Below are 23008 nucleotides of genomic sequence, written 5' to 3'. Positions count from 1 at the left end.
AAGCCGTCGAAAAGTACAAACACATTGCCACCTGCGTGGCAATTTTCCCTGTCTTGGGGAGGAGCGAGCGCCGATGAAGAGCACCGAGTCCTTGGCCGACAACGCGACCAGGCTGCTCGAGATTGCGACGAGCAGCCCCCAGACCGCACAGGTCCGGCGGGATGCCCTCCTCGCAAGCTTTCTTTTAGCGTCTCCTCCACCGAAGACCTTGCGGGGGGTCAAGCTGGCGGATAGCACCCTCTGCACCATCTCCCCGGGAGCGACGTTGTCGCCAAGAGGGACGATGTGAAGAACGGCCACCAAACCTGGCGCTGACGCCGTGGTCAGGCGTCTCAACGCCCCTTCAGGCTAAGGGACATCGCAGAAGCAGGACCCCTCGGGCCCAGTGTTCTTCTGCTAATCCCACTGAAGCCGAGGGATGGTGAGCACGCCCTCTCCAGCTTTCCCCTGCCACTCGCAAACATTCTTCTAGCACCAAAGCCTAAAGAAGCTAGGCCACCCCATCCGGGGGACGACCGTGAAAGGCAGAAGGAGACATTACTAGACTTAGGCGATGCTAGAAGTAAGAGCAGGGAAGTTGGAGAGGAAAGGGAGTACCACGATCCCTATTTATAGCCGCATCGGGCGCCAAGCATTAAGCCTGTCGCAAGGAGAAGGCTTGGACTGCCCGTGACGGTACGACACCCCACGAGCAAAAGATGCCCTCGGTTACCGTACCAAGATGTGACCAAACAACACAAAGCCGAGCCCCTGGACGCTGAGCAGCCCAGCATCGACGCTAGCCGACTGCCCTCAAACGGCGCGTCGTAAGGCAACCAGGGAAAGTAGGGCTAAGGCCCTGAACGCGGGACAGCGCGGCAATAGCACCAGCTGCAGGGCAGCGGGGCCATCATGACCCTAGCCTGCTCAGCGCGCTGACGCGACTCGCCACCCGAATAAGACAAGAAGGCGCGCACGCGCCTCGGAGCGCTTCTTCCAGGCGCACTACCCCAACCGACGAGTCGTCGCATCCACCAGGCCAGCATCCGGATGCATTTGGCGGAAGCGCAGCACCGATCGATCAAATCAAAGGGTAAATTCGCCGAAATACCCTTTGGCCGAATCCTCTGACTCGACCAAAGACTCGGGGGCTACTGCCGGGTACCATGATTAGGGGCACCCTAATCAGGGGACTAAAATCTCCCTAAAAATAAACGCATGCTGGGCAACCGGACCCACGAAGGCCTGTAGCTCCTTCTAATCTGGAAGAAAGGAAAGGACTCAAAGAAGCCCAGCACGCGGACCACATGCGCAGTGCGGCCCATCCGCACCCCCCTCGGACCCGCGGGGTGATCTCCGCCTCGCTCGAGGGCTCCCCGCCGAAGCCCTCGACCGCGCCCCGCGCCTCCGCCTCGCTCGAGGGTAGCGGGCATGCCCTCGAGATAGCGGATCGTCTACACCCTAAGGAGCTGAGCAGCAGGACCCCTGGGGTCCGACTCCATCTCACCGGACCAACGGTCCCGGACCCGCTTCACGCTCGTGGGCGGGTCCGGTGTCACCACAAGTCCCAGAGGTGGAAACACTCAGCACCTATGGCCATGGACCCTGACCCCCCACAGATGGGTCTGGGACCTCTACTTGCCACCTGGACCCCCTGCAGATGGGTCCGGGACCTCCACGTACCTATCCGGACCCCCGTGAGCTCTCGGCTCAGCTAGCTGCTCGGGAGGGGTCCGGAGCCGCTGGGCAACCGGCCTCCGCTCACAGCCCCCGTACGAAGGCATTAAAATGCCAACCACTCCTCCACAGCGCCCGGGTCAGACAACGTCAGGCCGCCATTCCCCACAGTGGCTGGGACCGGAGTCCCATTCGCCAACTCCTGTCACTGCTCCCCGGTGCTGTGACAACACTGTGGGAACCTGCGACGCAGTGCAAGACGTGCTCGGCACTGCTCCAGCCACTATGCTGCCAACTCCCCATGCCTCCTTCGTACTTTCCCTTCCGCGGAGCCCCCGAAAGGCATGGGCACGACCCTCGGAAGCGGCTCCGGCCTTGACCAGGACAAGACCCTGGCTTGCAGGACCTTCGGAACACCGCCCGCTGAAGCCGCCAGGACGCCGGCGTGATCTCCGCGAGACCAAGGACGATGCCCAGGACGACAGCCACGCCCGGCGCCATACCCCACAGTGTACTTCCCACAGTGCTCGATCACTGCACCCCCCCCGAGATTCGGGAAAAGACGACGACTTTCATGACCCCCTGTGCATGTACAACCGTCCCTCCTTGTATTTATAAAAGGAGGAGGCGGGCGTTCCCTTAGGGGGGTCGGCCCATTCGGTATAACACAACGCTTCGCACAACTAGCAGAGCACACACGCTCCTCTGAACCCCGATATTGGCACTCGCCTCAATTAACTCTTCCTCTAGCAGAGACTTGGGAGCCTCTCTCCCTCTCTCGCCTCGCCTGTACCCCCTACTACAGGCACCCCCGGTGCAAGATAGTATAGTGCCCTCGCACACCCCTTTGCTGGACGTACGGCCCCACGGCCGGAACCAGGATAAACCCGTGTGTTACTGTATTGCCTTTTGCATCAACATTTGTGACGAGGAACACGCAGCATCATCATTGGTTGGGTCCGGACCGCCGGGTCAGGACACCGACAGTAATTGTAGACGATGGTTGTAAGGCTGTGAGCATGGATGATGACCAAGACCAAGGACGATAGGCTATTACCAATGGCTAAGATTACTAACATCTTTCACGGGGAGAACGTAGATGACCCCAATAATGCAAGGATACATTTGGTAGGGAAAATTATTTTCTTCTTCTGATAGGAGCAAAACAATTCTAACTTTAATTTCTTCCAACCTATATGTGCAGTCAAGTTTTTAGATGAGATCTGCGGGCAATACTCTTGTCAGCTAATGACGCCAATAATGCAAGGATACTGTTTCATCGAAAGAAAAATAGACTCTTCTCGTCTCTGCCGCTGCTGCCTCTATCCACCGCCCTGGTCACGGTAGGACGACGGTAGCTGTAGCCTGTGTGGCTGCGTCCAACATCACTAGTGCAAAGGATTGTGCCAACCATTCCCAGAGTTGCTTCGCCGTTCACTTCCAAAGATACGGTTATCACGCTGTTCAATCAAAGTCCCATTCCAAATGCTTGCTCCATTGAGGTAGTAACAGCTTCCGCCACTACCGAAGCTTGCCGACGCCTGTCAGGTCAGGTCGCCCTCACCAGTCACCACTGTCTCTCACTGACAGCGGTATCGTGATTCGTGACAGCCGTGAAGGTGCAGTAGAGCCTGCCGGACCGGACGATGGCCAGGCGCTGCAGGAGGCCACAAGGGTACAGTGAAGGGCTGAAAGGCGAAGAATTTTTTTATTTTAACTCTTTTTAATCTAATATTTTAATAATAACTCGTTCAGATCTAAATTTCCGAGAACTAACCCTTTTGGTCACACCAATTCTCGTGGCGCGACTCCCTGAAAGTCACGCCACATGCTTCGGCGCGACCGAACTGCCACGCTGGCCAGCAAGCCTGACGTGGCAAGGCTGAGTCGCGCCACATGCTTTGTCACGACTGAGTCGCGCCATGCATCGTGGCGCGACTCAACCTAATATAGGTCCTTCCGGAAAGCCTCCTCTTCCTCCTCCTCTCATTCTTTTTTTTCCTCCACTCCCCTCTCGACCCGACCTCCATGGCGTCGCCCCTCCCTCTCCCCCTCTAGATCCACTCCATCCTCCACCCGATTCGAAGGGGAAACAAAGAAAAACCGATCATTGAAGGTAACTCCTCCATTCTAACCGATTGGTTTTCCTCCATTTCGCGGATTTTTTAGGGTTTGAGTTAGTTAGGGTTTTTGTTGAGTTGAAATGGACCCAACAATTCGCTAGGCTCCTTGGCGCTGTAGGCCGCCGCCACCTGCGCCTCCTGTCGCTGTCGGGTCCCGCCCGTGGCCCTACCTGGCTAGCGCTGAGGCCACCCCTCCCGCCTGCGCCGGGTGCCGCGGCCCTACTGTGGGTGCGCAGAGGGCACCCCTCCTGCCGACGCCGCCCTACCTCCAACACCGACCTCCAGTCCGGCTGCCCCGCCGCCAACGCCGGGCCTCTCCGACAGTCGTGCGGCCCGCCGCTCCCCGACGTGCCCCTCCTCGACGCCCCCCTTCTCTCTCAGCAGGTCGTCTCCCTCTGGCTTCCTCTCTTCTATTTGTTTTACTGCTTGAGGACTAAATATACCAATCTTGAAAATTTAGTGTTTACAAATTTAAAGACTGATGCAAATTTGCTTACGTATATCTCTCTGTTGTCCACAAACAAGGCTAGATCAAGTGTGTAGATGTTTGGGTATGATTTCAGTCATCCAGATGGGATTTAGCATGCTTTTATGGCTCCCGTTGTGGCCATACTCATGTACCATAGTAGATATATAATATAGCTCAATCGAGTCATCAATCCTTGTGTTGTCACTACGTAAAAGTAGGAGTAATAGTCATTTGCAGCAAGAAGAATAAAAAATAATAGCAATTAGCTAATTTTGACTATATAATAGTCTATGTTTTATATATATTTGCTAAAGTTGTGCATCATAGTTAAAGTCCTAGGTTCGCCCTTGTGTGTGACCTGTGCACTTGCAGGGGCAACAACTTGGTCGTTTTCATAACGAGGCCGATCAAGATGAACCTTCTGGATCACGCTATTGTGGTGGAAGGAGCACGAGTAGAACAACTTCGTTGGCCACATCATCTACAGGTGCCGTATTTGCAATATTATTTCTATTTCTGATACTTTATGATTGTGATTAGCTATACATATGTTGAATAAATTCTCTTTCATAGGAGGACGACACGGCCAACAAGGGGCTCTCGGTATTGCAACCCCTCGTAGGAGGGGCAAGGAGGCACCACCTCAAGATATCGTTAGTGATCCTAACTATCTGGCTCCCTTTGTGCCACTACTGACGATGCCTCCTATGCATGAGAAGTCATTATCAGGACCTGTCCACAAATAGCTAATTGTTTTACTCTATCTACATTTAAATTGTAGGATTATATAACTCAGTGTCCATGTTCACTTGTTGTATGTCTGGATGTATCTATTCAAGATTATTAGTGTGGTGCTATTTCATAATGATGTGGAGAGCAATTTTTTTAAATGATAGATGTTTTGGCATTGATTTTCTTATGAGAAGCTAAACTCGGCATAGCACTTCCTTTACTATGTTTGCTTTTTAAATTGTTGTTATATTTTATTTTCATACTCTTTTCAGTTATCAGGAGTCGTGTCATTTATCTTGGCGTGACTAGTTAGCAAAAATTTGGCCTGAGTCAAATCTGGTCGCGGTCAAAGGTTGGCGCAACTCCTCACTGAGTCGCGCTGCTGGAAATGACGTGACTCTTTGAAGAGTCGTGCCAAGCCACTCCGTGCGACTTATAAAGGAGTCACACCACGTGATAGCACCGACCAGATCTGGAGTAGGGTAATTACACGCCAATTAGTCATGCCAAGGGAAATGACACGACTTCCTCGCATTGGTGCCGACCAGATTTGGCTCAAGATACTTTGGTGCCAAGGAAAATGGCTCGACTCCTTGCAAGACAAGATATTTGATTGCCCATCACAAGATTGTAGATATCACATTACCAGTTTGATAGGACATTACAATATACTCGATTGCACAAAGTGTCGTCCATTACACGTCTAATAATAGTAGTCCCAATAGATGACCACAAAGTTCACATTACAAGTTCACTACAAGAATTATTCAAATTACAACAGTCCATGATAGATAAACAAGGTCCATGTGCACCAAAAGACGCTTTCTTCACCTAGTCGAAATTGTCATCGTAAAGCAACTCATCATCACCACAGTCATCATCATTATTACTGCTGTCAATGGCGACTCCCTTTCCTTTATCATCCCTAGCCTTCATTGCCTCCATCTGAACCTCCCTTACCATCTCCTCGATCTCCAACTTTGCACTCATCTTAGCTTGCCCTATGCCAAGCTTAGCGGCCGCAACATGACCCAATTCGTACTCAATCCCCCATTTCAACTCAAACCCTACAAAACCCTAACCAACTCAAAACCTAAAAAATCCGCGAAATGGAGGAAAACCAATCGGTTAAAATGGAGAAGTTACCTTCAAAGATCGGTTTCCCTTCATCCCCTTCGAATCGGGTAGATGATGGAGTGGATCTAGAGGGGGAGAGGGAGGGGCGGCGCCATGGAGGTCGGATCGAGTGGGGAGTGGAGGAAAAAAGAATGGGAGGGGAAGGAAGAGAAGGCTGGCCGGGTGGACCTATATTAGGCTAAGTTGCGCCACGGCGCATGGCGCGACTGAGTCGCGCCAAAGCATGTGGCGCGACTTAGCCTTGCCACGTCAGGCTCGCTGGCACGCGTGTGCCAGGGTAGCAGCTCAGTCGCGTCGAAGCATGTGGCTTAACCCTCCAGGGAGTCGCGTCATGAGACTTAGCGCAACCAAAAGAGCTAGTTGTTGGAAATTTAGATCTGGACAAGTTATTATTAAAATATTAAATTAAAAAGGATTAAAATAAAAAAATTCGAAGGCAAAGCAGTCAGGTCACACCACCGTCGTCACAGCAGCAATCTAGAAAGGGACCTTCCATGTCGCACGGGTGGATGAAGCGGCACCGACGCAGCTTGTCCTTGTGTGGACTGTTCGCTAGGAAGAAGTGTTCAGAAGAGCGAATGTTTCTGTATCACTAAGCACGGCATAAAATTAATCGTAAAAATCTAAAACTAGGTATTTAAATAAGAGTAGGGAGTAGGGAGTAGGGAGTAGGGACTAGAGTATGCTTGCTATATGTTGGAGAGTTTTGTTCCATGTAGCACTCAGATGACAAATCTAACCTTAGCACTACCTCCCGTCCATGCTGCTGTTTTTGAATCCCTACTTTTAAAGTAGGGACCGAAGGTAAAAAAAAATTGACTCCAGCAAAGCCGAAGTCCCTAAAGTAGAGGCCTCCAAATTCAGGGCCCTTTCTCTCATGGATGGCTAGGGAGGGGCTATTTTTTTTCACATGGTCTCCCTCGTCTCACGCGCGGCCGCAAAGCTGCAGCACCTCCTCCGCCCTCGCCCTCGAGCACCCACCATCCCCGGGTTTGCAGCACCCGTGCCACCCCCGCCCTAGGTCGAGCACCACGCCATCCCCAAGGTGCTGCACCTCCGCCGCCCCAAGCTCCAGCATCCCCTCCTCCCCTCCCCCGCCGCGTCGTGGCCCTCTCGCCCCCATCTCTATCCGGCCGGCGCCTCGCAGGGGGAGCTGTCACGAGTGCCACCGAGCCGTGTCTACCAGCCGCCAAGGGGAGCTCGAGTGCTGCAACCTAGATCCACACGGAGCTCGATTTGTTGCACCCCAAGCTCGATTCGCCACGATGCTGCCCTCCTCTACCGAGCTCGGGATCCACCGCCGCTAGTTCGAGCTCGACCGCAAGCTAGCCGCTTTTCTCCACCCCACCCCTGATTCTCCGTGCCGCCACCGCGGGCCGGGCCGGGAGCAGAGGCTATTGCTAAAGATACAGCCCATAAAGCCAGTGTCAACCCCTACTTAATAAAGTAGGTTTTCCCTAAAAAAACTTAATAAAGTAGGAGCTGAAAATAGAGGCTATTACTAAAGATGCTCGCCTGCTGACTTCAAGACAGCTCCAGGAGCAACGATCTCATTAAAATCACCGAGCCTCACATTTTCCTTTTGTTATGCACGCAAATTTATAGTGCTGCTCGCGTTTGTTTTTTTTTCAAATTGCAGGGAGATTCTACAAATATAAATATGTTGCACAAAACTCACATTGCAGCATTCTTCTGGCTTAAGCTTCATTCTACAGGTGGTAATCACCAATAAATATATTAAGTACCAGATCTGTATACTAGATCTTTGTGGTTTGGCAAAATAGTCTAGTAAACATAACGGCGTACTTGCAAGTTGCAACTTGCTCAGAAATTGACAGTATAGTATCTATTCAATAATAATTCTTAGATCCAAACCGATACAAGAAATAAACTGATGATCCTACCAAGAACTAGAATGCTGAGACAGTATATAATATGTTTGCATTGCATGGATATCTGTAAACTGTAAATAGTAAGCAACTTGCTACAACATGTCACTAATGTCTACTTGATAGAAACTGGAATCCAATAATTCCTAATGGGCAGGCACCCAGTCAGATCCCTACAAACGAATGCCGTATTTTTAACGATAATAAAAGACGCACTCCAGAACACATTAAAAAAAATCATCAGACCTCCACTGTCTGGAGAAACGTATTGGGAGGGTGGAATGGCAAAAAAACTATGAATTGCAGAGTATCCCTATACCATGCTCAATGACAATAATCAAGAACAAACCAATGCTGATTTTTCTAGTCTAATTCCTTTTTTCATTAGTTTGTGCTTTGTGGTTCATGGACGATTCCAGTTGTCCAGCACCCCACCTTTCTGATCTATATTACCATGGACGCTTCTTTCCACTGGAACTTGTTTTTGAACTCTGCAGCAAACGAAATGAGTGGAAAGATGTTTGAAATGCAGAAGTTTCAATATGGTTGTATCTAAGCAAATTTTGCATTCTGGCTTACATTTTTTTAGTTTCAGTTTCCCTCTGACTCTGTTCTTTTGAGGTTTTAGTTTGTAAATCCGAACCATCCAATGGTGGGTAGTGAAAACCTGCGTTCAGCAGCATGTGAACACAACGAATGCACTATTCAAGCAGTAGGGAAATTTTCACATCCAAATTGGAGAAACGATATTTTCACAAAAGAAAAGAAATGGAGAAACGAAAAGCACTCCACCTCCTCGAAATGGGTCAGCTTAAAGTGCTTCTTCCCTATTTCATATCTTCTCACTCTATCAAAGCCCTTGCCATCAGTTTCAACAAATCTGTGGCAAAGGAAAACAAAGTTAAACATTTTTTCACAAATGTGTCATTTAAGCACAGTATAATAACTTCTATGTGTCACAGACCTGTAATAACAAAGCTTGTACATGAGGGAATTCAGCATCGTTGGGGTGCCATGAGCATCAACACGATAGTTGCCATCCCTCTGAAATATGACGCAATTACACAAGAATATTCAAAAAATGTGAAGCTTCAGGTATTTGATAGAGCACAGGACAATTGAACGAGGAATTGCAAAAGGCAAGTCCGCAGTTTACAAGGTAATCTGCTTCCTTTATGTGCGGGAATACACCACCTCCTATTCGGACCATCCAGAGGAACTTATTGATATCGTCACTTGAGTAGCCAATAAGCCCTGAAAAAATTTGCCAGGTGTTAGGGAGTATGGCAGCACTTGTTTACGGCAATTGTTAGTTTCGAGAAGCCAAAAATGTATCAACCTCCAAAGACAACAAACACATATTTGACATCTAAGGAATTTAGGATCTCCCATGCTGCTTTTTCTGGGGATGCCATTGCTGTCCCAACTGTTGCTATGTGTGTGTTATTCCATGTATTATTGTCTACAATAACAGTTCTGTTGGCCATTGCAGTTGTCTGGTAACCATAGTCCCACCAAGATGCAACCTGAACAATCAGCTCCATCTTCATTTCAGAACAAACACAGGAGGTGTACTAATAAGAAGAAGCAAGAAGGCATACCTTATCATCTACATCTGTGTTATGGCGCAGCCATCCATAAGCTTCACGGAAATCATCAAAAACATGCAACTCATCATGTGAACGAGATGTCAGCACAATTGAGGGTGCTGAGTATGCTTCTGCAGCAGCCCACACACAATGGACCTACAAACCAATGCATCATTTACTAGTAATCTTCATCTAATCTAGGGAGAATGTTGTTTTCAGAAGGAACAGATTCATTACCACGTAAAACCCAGAAAGTATGATGAGCAACATTATACCCACAGCAGATGGTCCACAAGGCAGCACTAAAAGTTTTTCTTCTGTTCTAGGATTAACAGGAGAACTTCCCTCTGAGCCTTTGTCTTTCTTACGATTTTTCTTGGATGGCTTTTCCTTTGAAACAGATTCTGAGTTGGCAGGAGTATTAAAACTACCATCATGTGCCTTGAATTTGACAAAATCTCATGTGTAAGTGAATAATTCAACATAATAGATAGAAAAGGAGTAAAGTGCACCATCGGTCCCAAAACTTGTTTGCGCGTGCCACCTAGGTCCCTGAACAGTTAATTTGTAGTTTCATGTCCCTAAATTTGCTATATTGAGCTAATTACTGTGTTGGTGTATATATGAGTGGCCCATATGGCCTGTGTGTTAGGCCTATCTAGAGACTCATGTACAGCTACTATATTACCCACCCTTCTAGGGTTTGGAGGAATACACTACTCATTCTCTCCTACATGGTATCATTAGCCTAGCCTTCTCTCTCCTCCTCCCACCCTCCAGCTGCCGCCGGCGCCGCCGGCGCCATGGCCGGCCGGCCGCCGCCGCCGCCACCCCTCTCCTCCTTCCCTCCCTCTCTTCCCTCCCCTCTCTTCCCTCCCTCTCAGCGCTGGCGCTGCCACGCTCCCTGCCCCTGGCGCACCGGCCACTTGGCCCCAGATCCGGCCACCCCGACCCGCCACCGCCCTCGCCCTGCTCGAGCCCGCGCCCGACGGCGCCGCCCCCGCCGCTGCGGGCGCGCGCGCGAGGGCCGCGGGGGCGGGGGGCTCTAGCGCCGCCGCTGCCCCCACCATGGGCCCGCCTCGGCCGTTGCCGCCGCCTAGGCAGCAGGCGCCCGAGGCCGACGACGCCGCCACCGCCGCCGCGGCAGGAGCGTGGGCCGCCGCCGCCGCCGCCGCGGCCGATGCCGCCCTTCCTCCTCCATGGCCTGCGCTCGGGATGCCCCCCGCGGATGCGCCGTACGCCGCCGCTGACCTCCGCGGGAAGCAGATCGTCGCAGGAGCTGCTACGGCCGACGATGCTCTCGCCGCGGCCCTCCTCGCCGCCAAGTCCGAGGCTGCGGCGGCTCAGGAGCGGGTCCGTGCGGCTGCCCTCGTCCCCTTCACTAAGCACGGCGCCTCTTCTTCCCACCAGGCTCCGCCCTCTAGTTCTAGACCCCGGCTCGACCCGACCGATCCCATGGTCGCCCAGCTCCACCTTCAGGCCGTCGACGTCCAGAACATCAAGGCCTTGGTCTCCGTCCTCCTCGACCCCACGTCCTCCTCCTACGGGGGCTGGCGGGACCAGGTCCTCCTCGCCCTCCGCCGCTATGCCCTCGACGACCACGTCCTCCTCGACACGCCGGTCGAGGCGATGGACGTGGTGTGGTTGTGCCTCAACAGCATCGTCATGTCCTGGATCTTTGAGGACATCGTCAGGACTCACGGCGGTACCGCTCGACAGGCCTGGCCGTCACTCGAGGGGCAGTTCCTCGGCAATGCCGAGTTCTGCGCTCTCCAGCTCGACGCCTCCCGCACCTTCAAGCAGGGGGACCTCTCCGTTGGTGAGTTCTGCAGGAGGATGAAGGGCATGGCTGATGCTCTTTACGACCTCGGGTGTCCGGTTCCCGACCAGGTCTTGGTGCTCAATGTCCTACGGGGTCTCAACAGCACCTATGACCATCTGCGGACATGGATCACCCGCCAGAGGCCCTTCCCCTCCTTCCTGCAGGTCCGGGACGACCTCGTTCTCGAGATCACCAGGGGTCCCACGACCGGCTCGTCCTCGTCCTCCTCCACCGCGCTCGTGGATGCTCCACCGACTTCCTCCGCCTCGCCAGCCACCTCCCTCCTTGGTGCTCCTCCCACCGGGCAGACTGGGAGGGGGGCGTGGTGGACATCGTCGGGGGGGGGGTGTCGTGGTGGTGGTGCTGGTGGCACTGCTCCTGGTGGTGCGGGCACCGGTGGTGCTGGTGGGGGTCGCCGGGGCACGCCGACTCCGGCTCCTGCTTCTGCTCCTACCTCTGGAGGTACGCCCTGGCCATCCTTCAGCAACCCATGGTCAGGGCGCATCTCGATGTGGCCATTTTAGGGTCAGGGGGGCTCGTCCTTAGCTCCAGCCGGCGGCCATGTTCACCGGTGCTGCTCCCCTGTTCACGCCGTCCTGCACTCCACCTGCTCAGCCCAGCCAGCCACCGACCTGGTCTGGGGGGTGGGACCAGGCTGCGCTGGCGCAGTCCTTCAGCACCATGGGGCTGACACCGCCGATCAGCACCGAGTGGATCGCTGACTCGGGTGCCTCCTTCCACACCACCCCAGATGGCGGTATCCTCTCTTCTGTCCGACCCCCACATCCCTCTTGTCCTTCTTCCATCATGGTTGGCGATGAGTCTTGTTTTCCTGTCACCGCCGTGGGTTCTGCTCTTGGTTCTTTCCGGCTTCCCAATGTTCTTGTTGCTCCTCAGATGATTCATAATATTCTTTCCATTCGCCAGTTTACTGCTGACAATTCTTGTTTCATCGAATTTGACTCCTCTAGTCTTACTGTGAAGGATTCGGCTTCTCGGCGTCCGCTCCTCCGATGTGACAACTCGGGGCCCTTTACACCCTTCTTCTTCCTACTTCCGCTGCTCCACATTCGACTTCTTCTTCGTCTGCTGCCTTTGCCGCGACGCCGTCTTCCACCAACGGGCACCGCCGGCTTGGTCACCCCGGCCACAACGTTTTGGCTCAGCTCAGTCGTAGTACCGATGTTCCTTGTACTAGGGCTCCTGCTGAGCACCTCTGTCATGCGTGCCAGCTAGGTCATCATGTTAGAATTTCTTTTTCTTCTTCTTCTTCGCATGCGATGCATGCCTTTGATCTTGTTCACTGTGACCTGTGGACCTCTCCTGTACTCAGCATTTCTGGTTATAAATACTATTTGGTGATGGTTGATGATTTCTCTCATTCCTCCTGGACTTTTCCTTTGTGTGCCAAGTCTGAGACCTTTCCCACCCTCCTCCACTTCTTTGCCTGGGTGTCCTCGGCCTCACCATTAAGGCTGTCCAGTGTGACACCGGACGTGAGTTCGACAACTCCACCTCCCGTTCTTTCTTCCTCGCTCGGGGTGTTCAGCTGCGTATGTCTTGTCCGTATACCTCTCCCCAGAACGGCAAGGCTGAGCGGATGATTCGCACGACGAATGACGTCATGCGCACTCTTCTGATCTAGGCCTCTCTGTCCCCCCGCTTCTGATCCAGGCCTCTCTGTCCCCCCGCTTCTGAGCTGAGAGTCTCCACACCGCCACCTACTTGCTCAACCGCCTTCCGTCCACGGCTTCCCCTGCTCCCACACCACACCACGCTCTTTTCGGTACCCCTCCTCGCTACGACCACCTTCGTGTCTTCGGGTGTGCATGTTATCCTAACATCTCCGCCACTACTCCTCACAAGCTGGCGCCCCGCTCGACTCGTTGTGTGTTTCTTGGTTACTCCCCTGACCAAAAGGGGTACCGATACTTTGACCTCACCTCTCGCCGGGTCCTCATCTCCCGACATGTTGTGTTTGACGAGTCGGATTTCCCCTACTCCACCTCCTCTATACCTTCCCCTGACCCCGAGTTGGAGTCCCTGTTTTCGCCTGACCCGGTGGTTCAGCCACCTTTGTCTGTCTGTCCTTTCCCTGTAGGTTTTCCCGGTACCCCGGCACCGCCTCCCTGGTGTCTTCTGTCGCGCCACGCGCGGTCCCGGTGTCCCCTGCTACGCCACGCGTGGCCCCAGTGCCTCCTCCTGCACCTGCGCGCTACGCTCAGCAAGTGTACCGGCATCGTTCGGTGCCGGCACCGCGCCGCCTCCACCGTCTCGCTCTCGTGTCGAGCCGGCGGTGTACCACCCGCCTGTCATCCATCGGGACCCTGGTCGTATTCATCCCATGGTGACTCGGTGGATGGCTTCTCAGCCCGCGACTCTCTCCGCCACCGAGAGAGAGCCGCGGATCTCTCCGGTACCCTTCTCTGTACGCGACGCCCTGGCGGATCCTCACAGGCGTCACGCGATGGAAGAGGAGTATGCGGCTCTTCTTGCCAACCAGACGTGGGACCTCGTGCCACATCTATCTGGTTGCAATGTGGTCACTGGCAAGTGGATCTGGACGCATAAGCGTCGGGCTGATGGCACACTGGATCGCTACAAGGCCCGTTGGGTTCTCCGGGGTTTCACCCAGCGGCCTGGTGTGGATTATGATGAGACCTTCAGTTCAGTGGTGAAGCCTGCTACTGTGTGCACGGTCCTCTCGCTCGCTCTCTCTCGCTCTTGGCCTGTGCACCAGTTGGATGTGAAGAATGCGTTTCTCCATGGCACTTTGTCAGAGACAGTCTACTGCACTCAGCCAGCGGGATTTGTGGACTCCAGTCGTCCGGACATGGTCTGCCGGATCAACGAGTCTCTCTATGGTCTGAAGTAGGCTCCTCGGGCTTGGTATTCTCGGTTCGTCATGTTCTTGCTGACATTGGGATTCACCGAGGCCGATGCCAAGTCTGACACTTCTCTGTTCATCTACCGCCGTGGAGATGAGACTGCCTACCTGCTGCTCTATGTTGATGACATTATGCTCACAGCCTCCAGTCAACAGTTGCTTCAGCGCATCATCTCCTCTCTGCAGTAGGAGTTTGCTATGAAGGATCTTGGTCAACTCCATCATTTCTTGGGTGTTACTGTTGAGTCTCGCCCTTCTGGCCTTCTCCTTCACCAGCAGCAGTATGCACTTGATATTCTGGAGCGGGCTGGGATGACTGATTGCAAGCCCTGCTCCACTCCTATCGACACTCAGGCGAAGCTGTCTGCTGATATGAGTGATCCCGTGGCTGATCCTACTGCCTACCGGAGTTTTGCTGGTGCCTTGCAGTACCTCACCTTCACCAGGCCGGTCCTCACATATGCCGTTCAGCAGGTCTGCCTTCATATGAATGATCCCCCCGAGTCACATCTTGCTGCAATGAACCGTCTCCTCCGCTACGTCCGTGGCACTGTTGACTTCGGCCTGGTTCTTCACCGCTCTCCCTCTGCTGAGCTGGTTGTCTACACCGACGCTGACTGGGCTGGCTGTCCGGACACTCACCGCTCCACTTCCGGCTATGCCGTCTTCCTGGACGGCAACCTTGTCTCCTAGTCGTCCAAGCGGCAGCCGGTTGTCTCCCGCTCCAGTGCCCAGGCGGAGTACCGTGTTGTCGCTAACGGTGTGGCGGAGGCGTCCTGGCTATGACAGCTCTTGGCTGAGCTCCATAGCTCGCTCACCAAGAGCACGCTCGTCTACTGCGACAACATCAGCGCCGTGTATCTCTCCACCAACCTCGTTTAGCATCAGCGGACGAAGCATGTGGAGATCGACTTGCACTTCGTTCGCGACAGGGTCGCTATCGGCGATGTTCGGGTCCTCCATGTCCCGACCACCTCCCTGTGTGTTAGGCCCATCTAGAGGCCCGTGTACAGTTACTATATTACCCACCCTTCTAGGATTTGGAGGAATACACTACTCATTCTCTCCTACATACTGTTTACTGCCCACATGGCATCCTAGCAACCCACATGACAACGACCCATCTCTCCTTGCCTCATTTACTTCTCTCCTCATCTCCTATGAATCGAGCAACGACTGTGCGGGGAGGATCAACACTTTCTGGATGCCACAAAAAAAATTAACACTAATCAGGGTGGTTTGGAACTTGAATGGCACGCTAGGAAAGTTCGGGGACCCAAAATGGCAAATTAATAGTTTAGGGACCTAGATGGCACCCCATGACAAGTTCAAGGACCGATGGTGCACTTCACTCGAAAACAAAAACACAAAGAAAACAATCATACTGTAGAAGAGTCATCATCTGATGTTGGACGCTGAAATTTCATCTATCTTGTAAGGACACCAAAAGCTTCAGATAGAGCAATCCCAGACAAAATGCATGCAGCAGGAGCAAGGACGAGCATAAGTCGGACCTACCATTGCAGTAATATCAGGATTTTAATAAATAAACCAGCAGAGCACTGCTGACTGCAAAAGTTCATACTAAAGTCTTACCATTACTCCAGAGAAATACACTGATGTGACCAAGTACAAGACCAAAAATGAGCTTGCATCAGACAACGGTAAGAAGCATGACTGCAAATTGAGTTGACACCAATCAGTCAGAAGTCAAAACCATGGTAACACTAAACTGCTAGTTCAACAAAAAGAAATGAAATACTTACTATGATCCCAGCAGGAACTAAGAATACCAGCACATTGATATCCATAAAATACGAAGGCCAGGTTGGTGGTTGGTGTTCACTCACACTAGCAATAATAGGGATGTACTTGCTTGCATAGGTTCTGTCAGGAGAAAAAATAATAAATAAAGGGCAAACGGTCGAGGTGTCAACTTATACAGAAAAGGAAGAAACACGCATTGATTGTATAATGGAAGTTGATTACAAGTTCAATAGCAGCGAAGGAAAACACACACATGTGCGCGCACACACAGAGGTCCACAAGGAGATCAAAGAGGAAACTAAACAGAGGCAAACATAATGTTATGACTGGAAAAGCTTATCAACGTCGCAACAAGAAGAAGCAAACGCAGGAGCAGGAGACGGAGAATAGTGGCGGCTAGTTGGCGTGCCGGATGGGCTACACGCCCAGGTTCAGAAACATGAAGAGCTGCAGTTTTGGCAAGCGAGGATTTAGGGGATCAGTTTAGATATATTATATAGTCAGTTAGTATCCTTCCTTTGTTAGAGATAAACATATATAAGAAAGAGTTGTATCGGACTTGGAAGTTAAGCAATGAGAAAATAATCTAGTCTTCCCTGATCCCTTCTCTCTACTCCCGATACCCCCCTGCTTCCGTTATCGGCGACGTCTCCGACGGCGCCAAAACGCCGAGGTCCCGGACCTTGACCAGCCACGAACCACGACTACAACCTACGCCTCATCCCTTCCACCAACAATCCTCCATCCATCAGCAAACATAACAATCCGGTATCAGATTGCTCAGGCCTTTTGATCACCATGGATGCTCTCCAACAATCGATGGATGATCTCAAGACTCTCATGGAGAAGATGAACACCACGGTGTCCGCCCTGGCGCCCTTGGTCCCCAGCATCGCCTCCCTGGTGGCACTTCCGGCTTCTGTGGAGTCGCTCCAACAGACCATGAAGGAAGCGGGAGATCAACTCAAGTCCGTCAGCATAGCGGTGAAACGGATTGAAGTGGGCGATCGAGCGTCCAGTTCGAGCGGGCATGGCACGGAGGATGACGGGTTGCTTGGCCCTAGGCCACAGCTACCCTACACGCCACCGCCGCCGCCACCGCCACCACCGTTCACACGGCCCGCGCCGCGGAGGACCTCGATTGGACCTGGAGGACGACCAATCCTTCCTCAAACCCAAGATGGTGTTTCCCTCTTATGATGGCCCTGGTGATCTGTTGCCCTGGATTAACCGCTGCGAGCTCTACTTTCGCGGCCATAATACACCAGATCACAGGAAAGTTTGGATGGCCTCATTGCACATGACGGACGCAGCACAGCTTTGGTATTATAGGCTTGAGATGGTTCAAGGTGAACCAGAGTGGCGTCGCTTCTGTCAATTGGTGAATCGCCGGTTCAGACCGGCCCTTACAGAATCTCCCCTTGGCGAGTTGGCTCTCTTGCGCCGCAGCGGCACGGTGGAGGACTATGCCAAGCAATTCGTGTCGCTAGCTTACCGCGAGATGGAGCTCTTGGAACGCCAGCAAGTCCAGCTCTTCATCACGGGTCTGACCAACCCATTGAAGACAGACGTTGCCATCTAGTCACCGGCAACTTTGGACGACGCCATCCGCTATGCCCGCGCCTATGAGCAGAGGCTGGCCCTAGAGCCGGCTCCGCAACGACAAAGTGGTCGTGCTCCGTTCCGTTCGGCAAGTCAGCAGGTCGGCCACCCGACCAGTGTGTATGCCGGGCCAGCCGCAGGGCCTCCACCAGGAGCCCCTCGTCCAGCAGGAGCGCCTCGCGCCGCGGCGCTTCCCCGGCGACAGCTCACGGTCACGGAGATGGCCCAACGTCGCGTGGAAGGTCTATGTTACAACTGTCTTGAGAAATACTTCGTCGGCCACCGCTGCAAACAGCTAGCAGTCATCGAGATCGTGCCCGACGACACCGAGGGGGACGAGGTCACGGAGGAGACATTGGCATCAGAATTGAATTTCCTTTATGCCCCGCCAACTCCTCGTGCCGACGGAGGCTCACCGCCGTTCATATCACTCCACGCGCTCACAGGTATCCGACCCCGGGAGGTGCCAACAATGCATGTCTGGGTATTCTTGGGAGGCCGCAGGCTCATAGCTCTTCTTGATTCAGGCTCGTCCAAGAATTTCATCAACACCAAAGTGGCAGAAGATTTGGGCATTCCTTTGTACCCGATGAGGCGCTCAATGTCACTGTGGGTAATGGGGATCACGTCCGCAGCCCGGGCAGGTTAGCTGAGGTCTGGGGCATGGTAGGCAGCGACTACTTCTGGTTTGATTCTCACTCATTGCAACTTGGTTCTCTGGATATTTTTTTGAATCGTATCGGGGGGAAGATCCCCACCTACCATTCATTGAAATCATGGAGCAGTTTACAATCGGACCTCAGCAGTCTGAGGTAGAGGGAGTTACAAGGGGGTGAGATGAAGGAGAAGAAGGGGAGGGGAGACAGTTTACAATCCACTCACGCCAGACGTTTAGAACAGAGCGTAGTCTCCTATAGCGACAGGACCAAGCGTCCATGTCATTTACAATTCGACGGAGAATATCTTCAGGGGAGAGGTTTTGATGCTCGAAGATCATCGCATTCCGGGCCTTCCAGACATGCGCTCTGGATATGGTCATTGGTGTCAGTTGGATGAGTCAGCTGGGGGATATTCAGTGGAATTTCAATGAACAGACTTTTGGTTTTCGTGTGGCCGATAAGAGGATATTATGGTGTGGGATTGACAGGCCGTCACCACATTCTTTCCGTTCCATGGATGCCAGTCCCAGCCATCTCCTGCCGGAATTGCTCCAGGAATTTTCGGGCCTCTTTCAAGAACCTCATGGCATGCCACCACAGAGACAGTTCGAGCACTGGATTCACCTGAAACCAGGCACGGATGCAGTAGCAATGCGCCCCTACCGATATGCTCACCTCCAGAAGGATGAACTCGAAAAACAATGCGCCGAATTACTTCGCCAAGGCATCATCCGACCCAGTTCATCTGCATTTTCATCCCCTGCTTTGTTAGTGCGCAAATCAGAAGGGTCTTGGCGCCTTTGCGTGGGTTATCGCGCCTCAATGCATGCATAGTGAAGGATAAATTTCCTATCCGAGTGGTTGAAGAGCTCCTTGATGAATTACGGGGTGCCAAGTTCTTTACTAAACTGGATCTTCGCTCGGGATATTATCAGGTTCGCATGCATCCTGCTGACGTGGAGAAGACGGCTTTCCGCACCCATCAAGGCTTATTTGAGTTCCTGGTCATGCCTTTCGGTCTCACCAATGCTCCAGCTACTTTTCAAGCACTTATGAATGCAGTTTTGAAGGCCTTCCTCCGCAAGTTCGTGCTGGTATTTTTTGACGACATACTCATTTATAGTACATCTTGGGCTGACCATCTTTTGCATATCCGGGCGGTGTTTGACGTATTGCAGCAGCATACACTGTTTTTGAAGAAATCAAAATGCTCCTTTGGTGAGCCCTCGGTGGCATATTTAGGCCACATTATTTCAGCTCAAGGGGTTGCCATGGACGAAAGCAAGGTGAAGGCTGTCCTTTCATGGCCGCAGCCAAAAACTGTTCAGGCGGTCCGAGGTTTCCTTGGATTAGCGGGTTATTATCGCCATTTCATACGGGATTATGGATTAATTGCCGCTCCCCTCACCAAGCTCCTCAGAAAAGATGGTTTTCAATGGTCTGCAGAGGCTACGACAACTTTTCAAGCACTTCAGCAAGCTCTATCATCAGCGCCGGTTCTGCATTTGCCAGATTTTTCATCTGCTTTTGTGGTCGAATGCGACGCTTCGGGCTCCGGGTTTGGAGCAGTATTGCATCAAGGAGGTGGACCGATCGCATTTTTCAGTCGGCCGATTGCACCTCGCCATGCTAAACTTGCAGCGTATGAACGTGAGTTGATTGGATTGGTACAAGCGGTCAAGCATTGGCGGCCTTATCTCTGGGGCAGGGTATTTGTGGTACGCACAGACCATCATAGTTTGAAATTTCTGCTCAACCAGCGCCTTTCAACAATTCCGCAGCATCATTGGGCTGTTAAGCTGCTGGGATTTGATTTCCGTGTGGAGTACAAGCCCGGTGCGGCCAATGTCGTAGCTGACGCATTGTCGCGTCTTGATGAGGAAGCTTCTGCAACTATGGCGGTATTGTCCACCCCATCTTTCGCCCTATTTGATTAATTACGACAGCAGCTAGCAGCAGACGCGTCTCTATCCGATACTTGAGCCAAGGCTGGGAAGGGCGAGGATGGCTGGTCGGTGGTTGATAACCTGCTACTCAAGGAGGGGAAAATCTTTGTTCCAGCCTCGTATGCACTGGTGCCATCCCTACTGGATTTGGCGCATGGCATGGGCCACGAGGGGATTCAAGAAACACTACACCGACTCCGTTGAGATTTCTATATCCCTAGGGATCGCCGCCTAGTCATGGACAATATCCGTAATTGTGAAGTCAGTCAACGGAACAAGACTGAGCATCTCAGACCTGGGGGATTGCTGCAGACACTAGAAATTCCATCTGCTGTATGGACGGATATTGCCATGGATTTCGTGGAGGCACTACCCAAGGTAAACGGCAAATCAGTCATTCTAACAGTGGTGGACCGTTTCTCCAAATTTGCTCATTTTGTTCCGCTCAGCCATCCATATACTGTTGCTTCGGTCGCCAAGGTTTTCTTTCAAGAAATCGTGCGTCTGCATGGCCTACCTTCCTCTATTGTGAGTGACCGCGACCCGGTATTTACTAGTGCCTTTTGGAAGGAGTTGTTCAGTTTAGCTGAGGTCAAGCTTCAGTTTACATCAGCTTTCCACCCCCAGTCTGATGACTAATCAGAGGCCACTAACAAGATTATTGCCATGTACCTTCGTTGCTTGACCGGTGACCGCCCTCGCCAGTGGGTTCGATGGCTCCCTTGGGCAGAATTCGGCTACAATTCCTCGTATTAGGCATATCCTTGAAGACTTCTCCATTCAAAGTGGTATATGGGCGGGAACCGCCGGCACTACGGGCATACGAACCAGGCGAGGCTCGCCTCGCTCAAGATACAAGGCCGTGGCAAGCTAGGACCCAAATATTTCGAGCCCTATCAGGTGCTCGAGAAGATTGGCGACGTCGCGTATCGACTGTCCTTGTCTCCAGGCGCTCGTTTGCATGATGTCTTCCATGTTGGGTTGCTCAAGCCATTCCATGGCACGCCGCCGGGAGCTCCGCCACCTCTTCCTCCAATCCAGAATGGGCAAGCTTGCACGAGACCGGCACAGGTGCTCCGAGGTCGTTTGGCTCGTGGCCGGTATGAAGTGCTGGTTCAGTGGCGTGATCAAGATCCAGTGTCCTCATCTTGGGTCTCTCTTGAAGATTTTCGCCGGTCCTATCCAGATTTTCAGCTCGAGGACGAGCTGTTGCTCCGGAGCGGGGGGGGTATGACCGGAAAAGCTTATCAACGTCGCAACAAGAAGAAGCAAACGCAGGAGCAGGAGACGGAGAATAGTGGCGGCTAGTTGGCGTGCCCGATGGGCTACACGCCCAGGTTCAGAAACATGAAGATCTGCAGTTTTGGCAAGCGAGGATTTAGGGGATCAGTTTAGATATATTATATAGTCAGTTAGTATCCTTCCTTTGTTAGAGATAAACATATATAAGAAAGAGTTGTATCGGACTTGGAAGTTAAGCAATGAGAAAATAATCTAGTCTTCCCTGATCCCTTCTCTCTACTCCCGATACCCCCTGCTTCCGTTATCGGCGACGTCTCCGACGGCGCCAAAACACCGAGGTCCCGGACCTCGACCAGCCACGAACCACGACTACAACCTACGCCTCATCCCTTCCACCAACACTCCTCCATCCATCAGCGAACATAACACATAATTTTCAGGATAATCGACATAGCGCACTCCCGTTTACAGGAGTTTAATCTGAAGCTAAGACTGAAATTTGTCAACAAATATACTCTTATAGTATCAGATTTAACTATATTTCTCAGAATTTGCAAATAAATTAAGCTAAGCCACACGTTGATTTGGCTACTTCATTATGACAGGAGATTATGTTCAAAGATCATCAGGCAAAAAACTCAAGTTGTCTCATGTACACCTGTAAACATCATTGCGCTTTATGTACCAAAAGGGGGAATCTTAAGTTTAAAAGTAGCATTAGTTAACCTCCTTAGTAACTTAAATAATAAAGTTTAAAAAGTTATGTACTCCTAGAGACCAATCCTGAGATCTTACTTAGCAACAGAACAAAGAGAGCTCAACAATTCAACTACCAATCACATCGTGATGACTGATGAGAACTTACGGGTCAAGCAGACTCAAATTGCGACCACTCCAACCTTTTGTTGGGCTAGATGCCACCAATGCAATGAGAATTGCTACAACAGCAAAACAAACAGCCCTGCAGGATTCTTGCCATTAGCTGTGTCAGTGGATAGTTAGCAATTCAGCAACTACATCATGAACAGCTGCTACATCATAAACTGTGCGGTTAGGGTCGATCTTACGGAGAAGAGGCGGATCGAAAATGCGAGGACGCCGATGAGGAGGAGGGTGAAGGCGCACAGCACTCCGCCGAAGGCGTTCCGAAGGCGACCGCCGCCCCCGCCCGCCGCCGTAGAGGATAGAGGCTCCGGCATTGCTGCCGAGAAGCAGAGTTTTTTTTTTTATGCCGAGAAGCAGAGTTTTGGGGCGGAGGAAGAAAGGCAAAGCAGGGTAGAGGAGGTTTTGTTGAACATTTTCGTGTTTGGACACTAATTAGTAGGAGTATTTGTCAGAGAAGTCCCCTGAATCATTTTCCAAGAAACTTTTCATGTTCTTCCCTCAACAAAAGGATTCTTCTAAAAAAAGGTTCGTCGACAATCAAAATGACATATGATTGTCCGAATAAATCAAAGAAGTTCTGTGCATACCATTGCACGTGTTTAA

The 23008-nt window shown here is 52.1% G+C and overlaps 1 protein-coding gene across 1 annotated transcript; it reads right to left on the bottom strand.

The window, feature by feature from the left end:
* Positions 1-8072: 8072 nt before the first annotated feature.
* LOC120708022 (dolichyl-diphosphooligosaccharide--protein glycosyltransferase subunit STT3A-like) lies at positions 8073-22547 on the bottom strand. Its single transcript, XM_039993108.1, has 12 exons — positions 22386-22547; positions 16071-16191; positions 15901-15981; positions 15690-15818; positions 9833-10036; positions 9608-9751; positions 9346-9532; positions 9163-9260; positions 8971-9050; positions 8799-8886; positions 8586-8673; positions 8073-8497 (listed from the first exon to the last, which is right to left on the bottom strand). Coding segments are annotated over exons 4-12 (933 nt in total). The 5' UTR covers positions 15732-15818; positions 15901-15981; positions 16071-16191; positions 22386-22547; the 3' UTR covers positions 8073-8495.
* Between the last annotated feature and the right edge of the window lie 461 nt (positions 22548-23008).

This window comes from Panicum virgatum, chromosome 5K (genome assembly GCF_016808335.1).
Source record: "Panicum virgatum strain AP13 chromosome 5K, P.virgatum_v5, whole genome shotgun sequence".
NCBI lineage: Eukaryota > Viridiplantae > Streptophyta > Magnoliopsida > Poales > Poaceae > Panicum > Panicum virgatum.
This window is presented reverse-complemented; position numbering and strand designations above follow the sequence as displayed.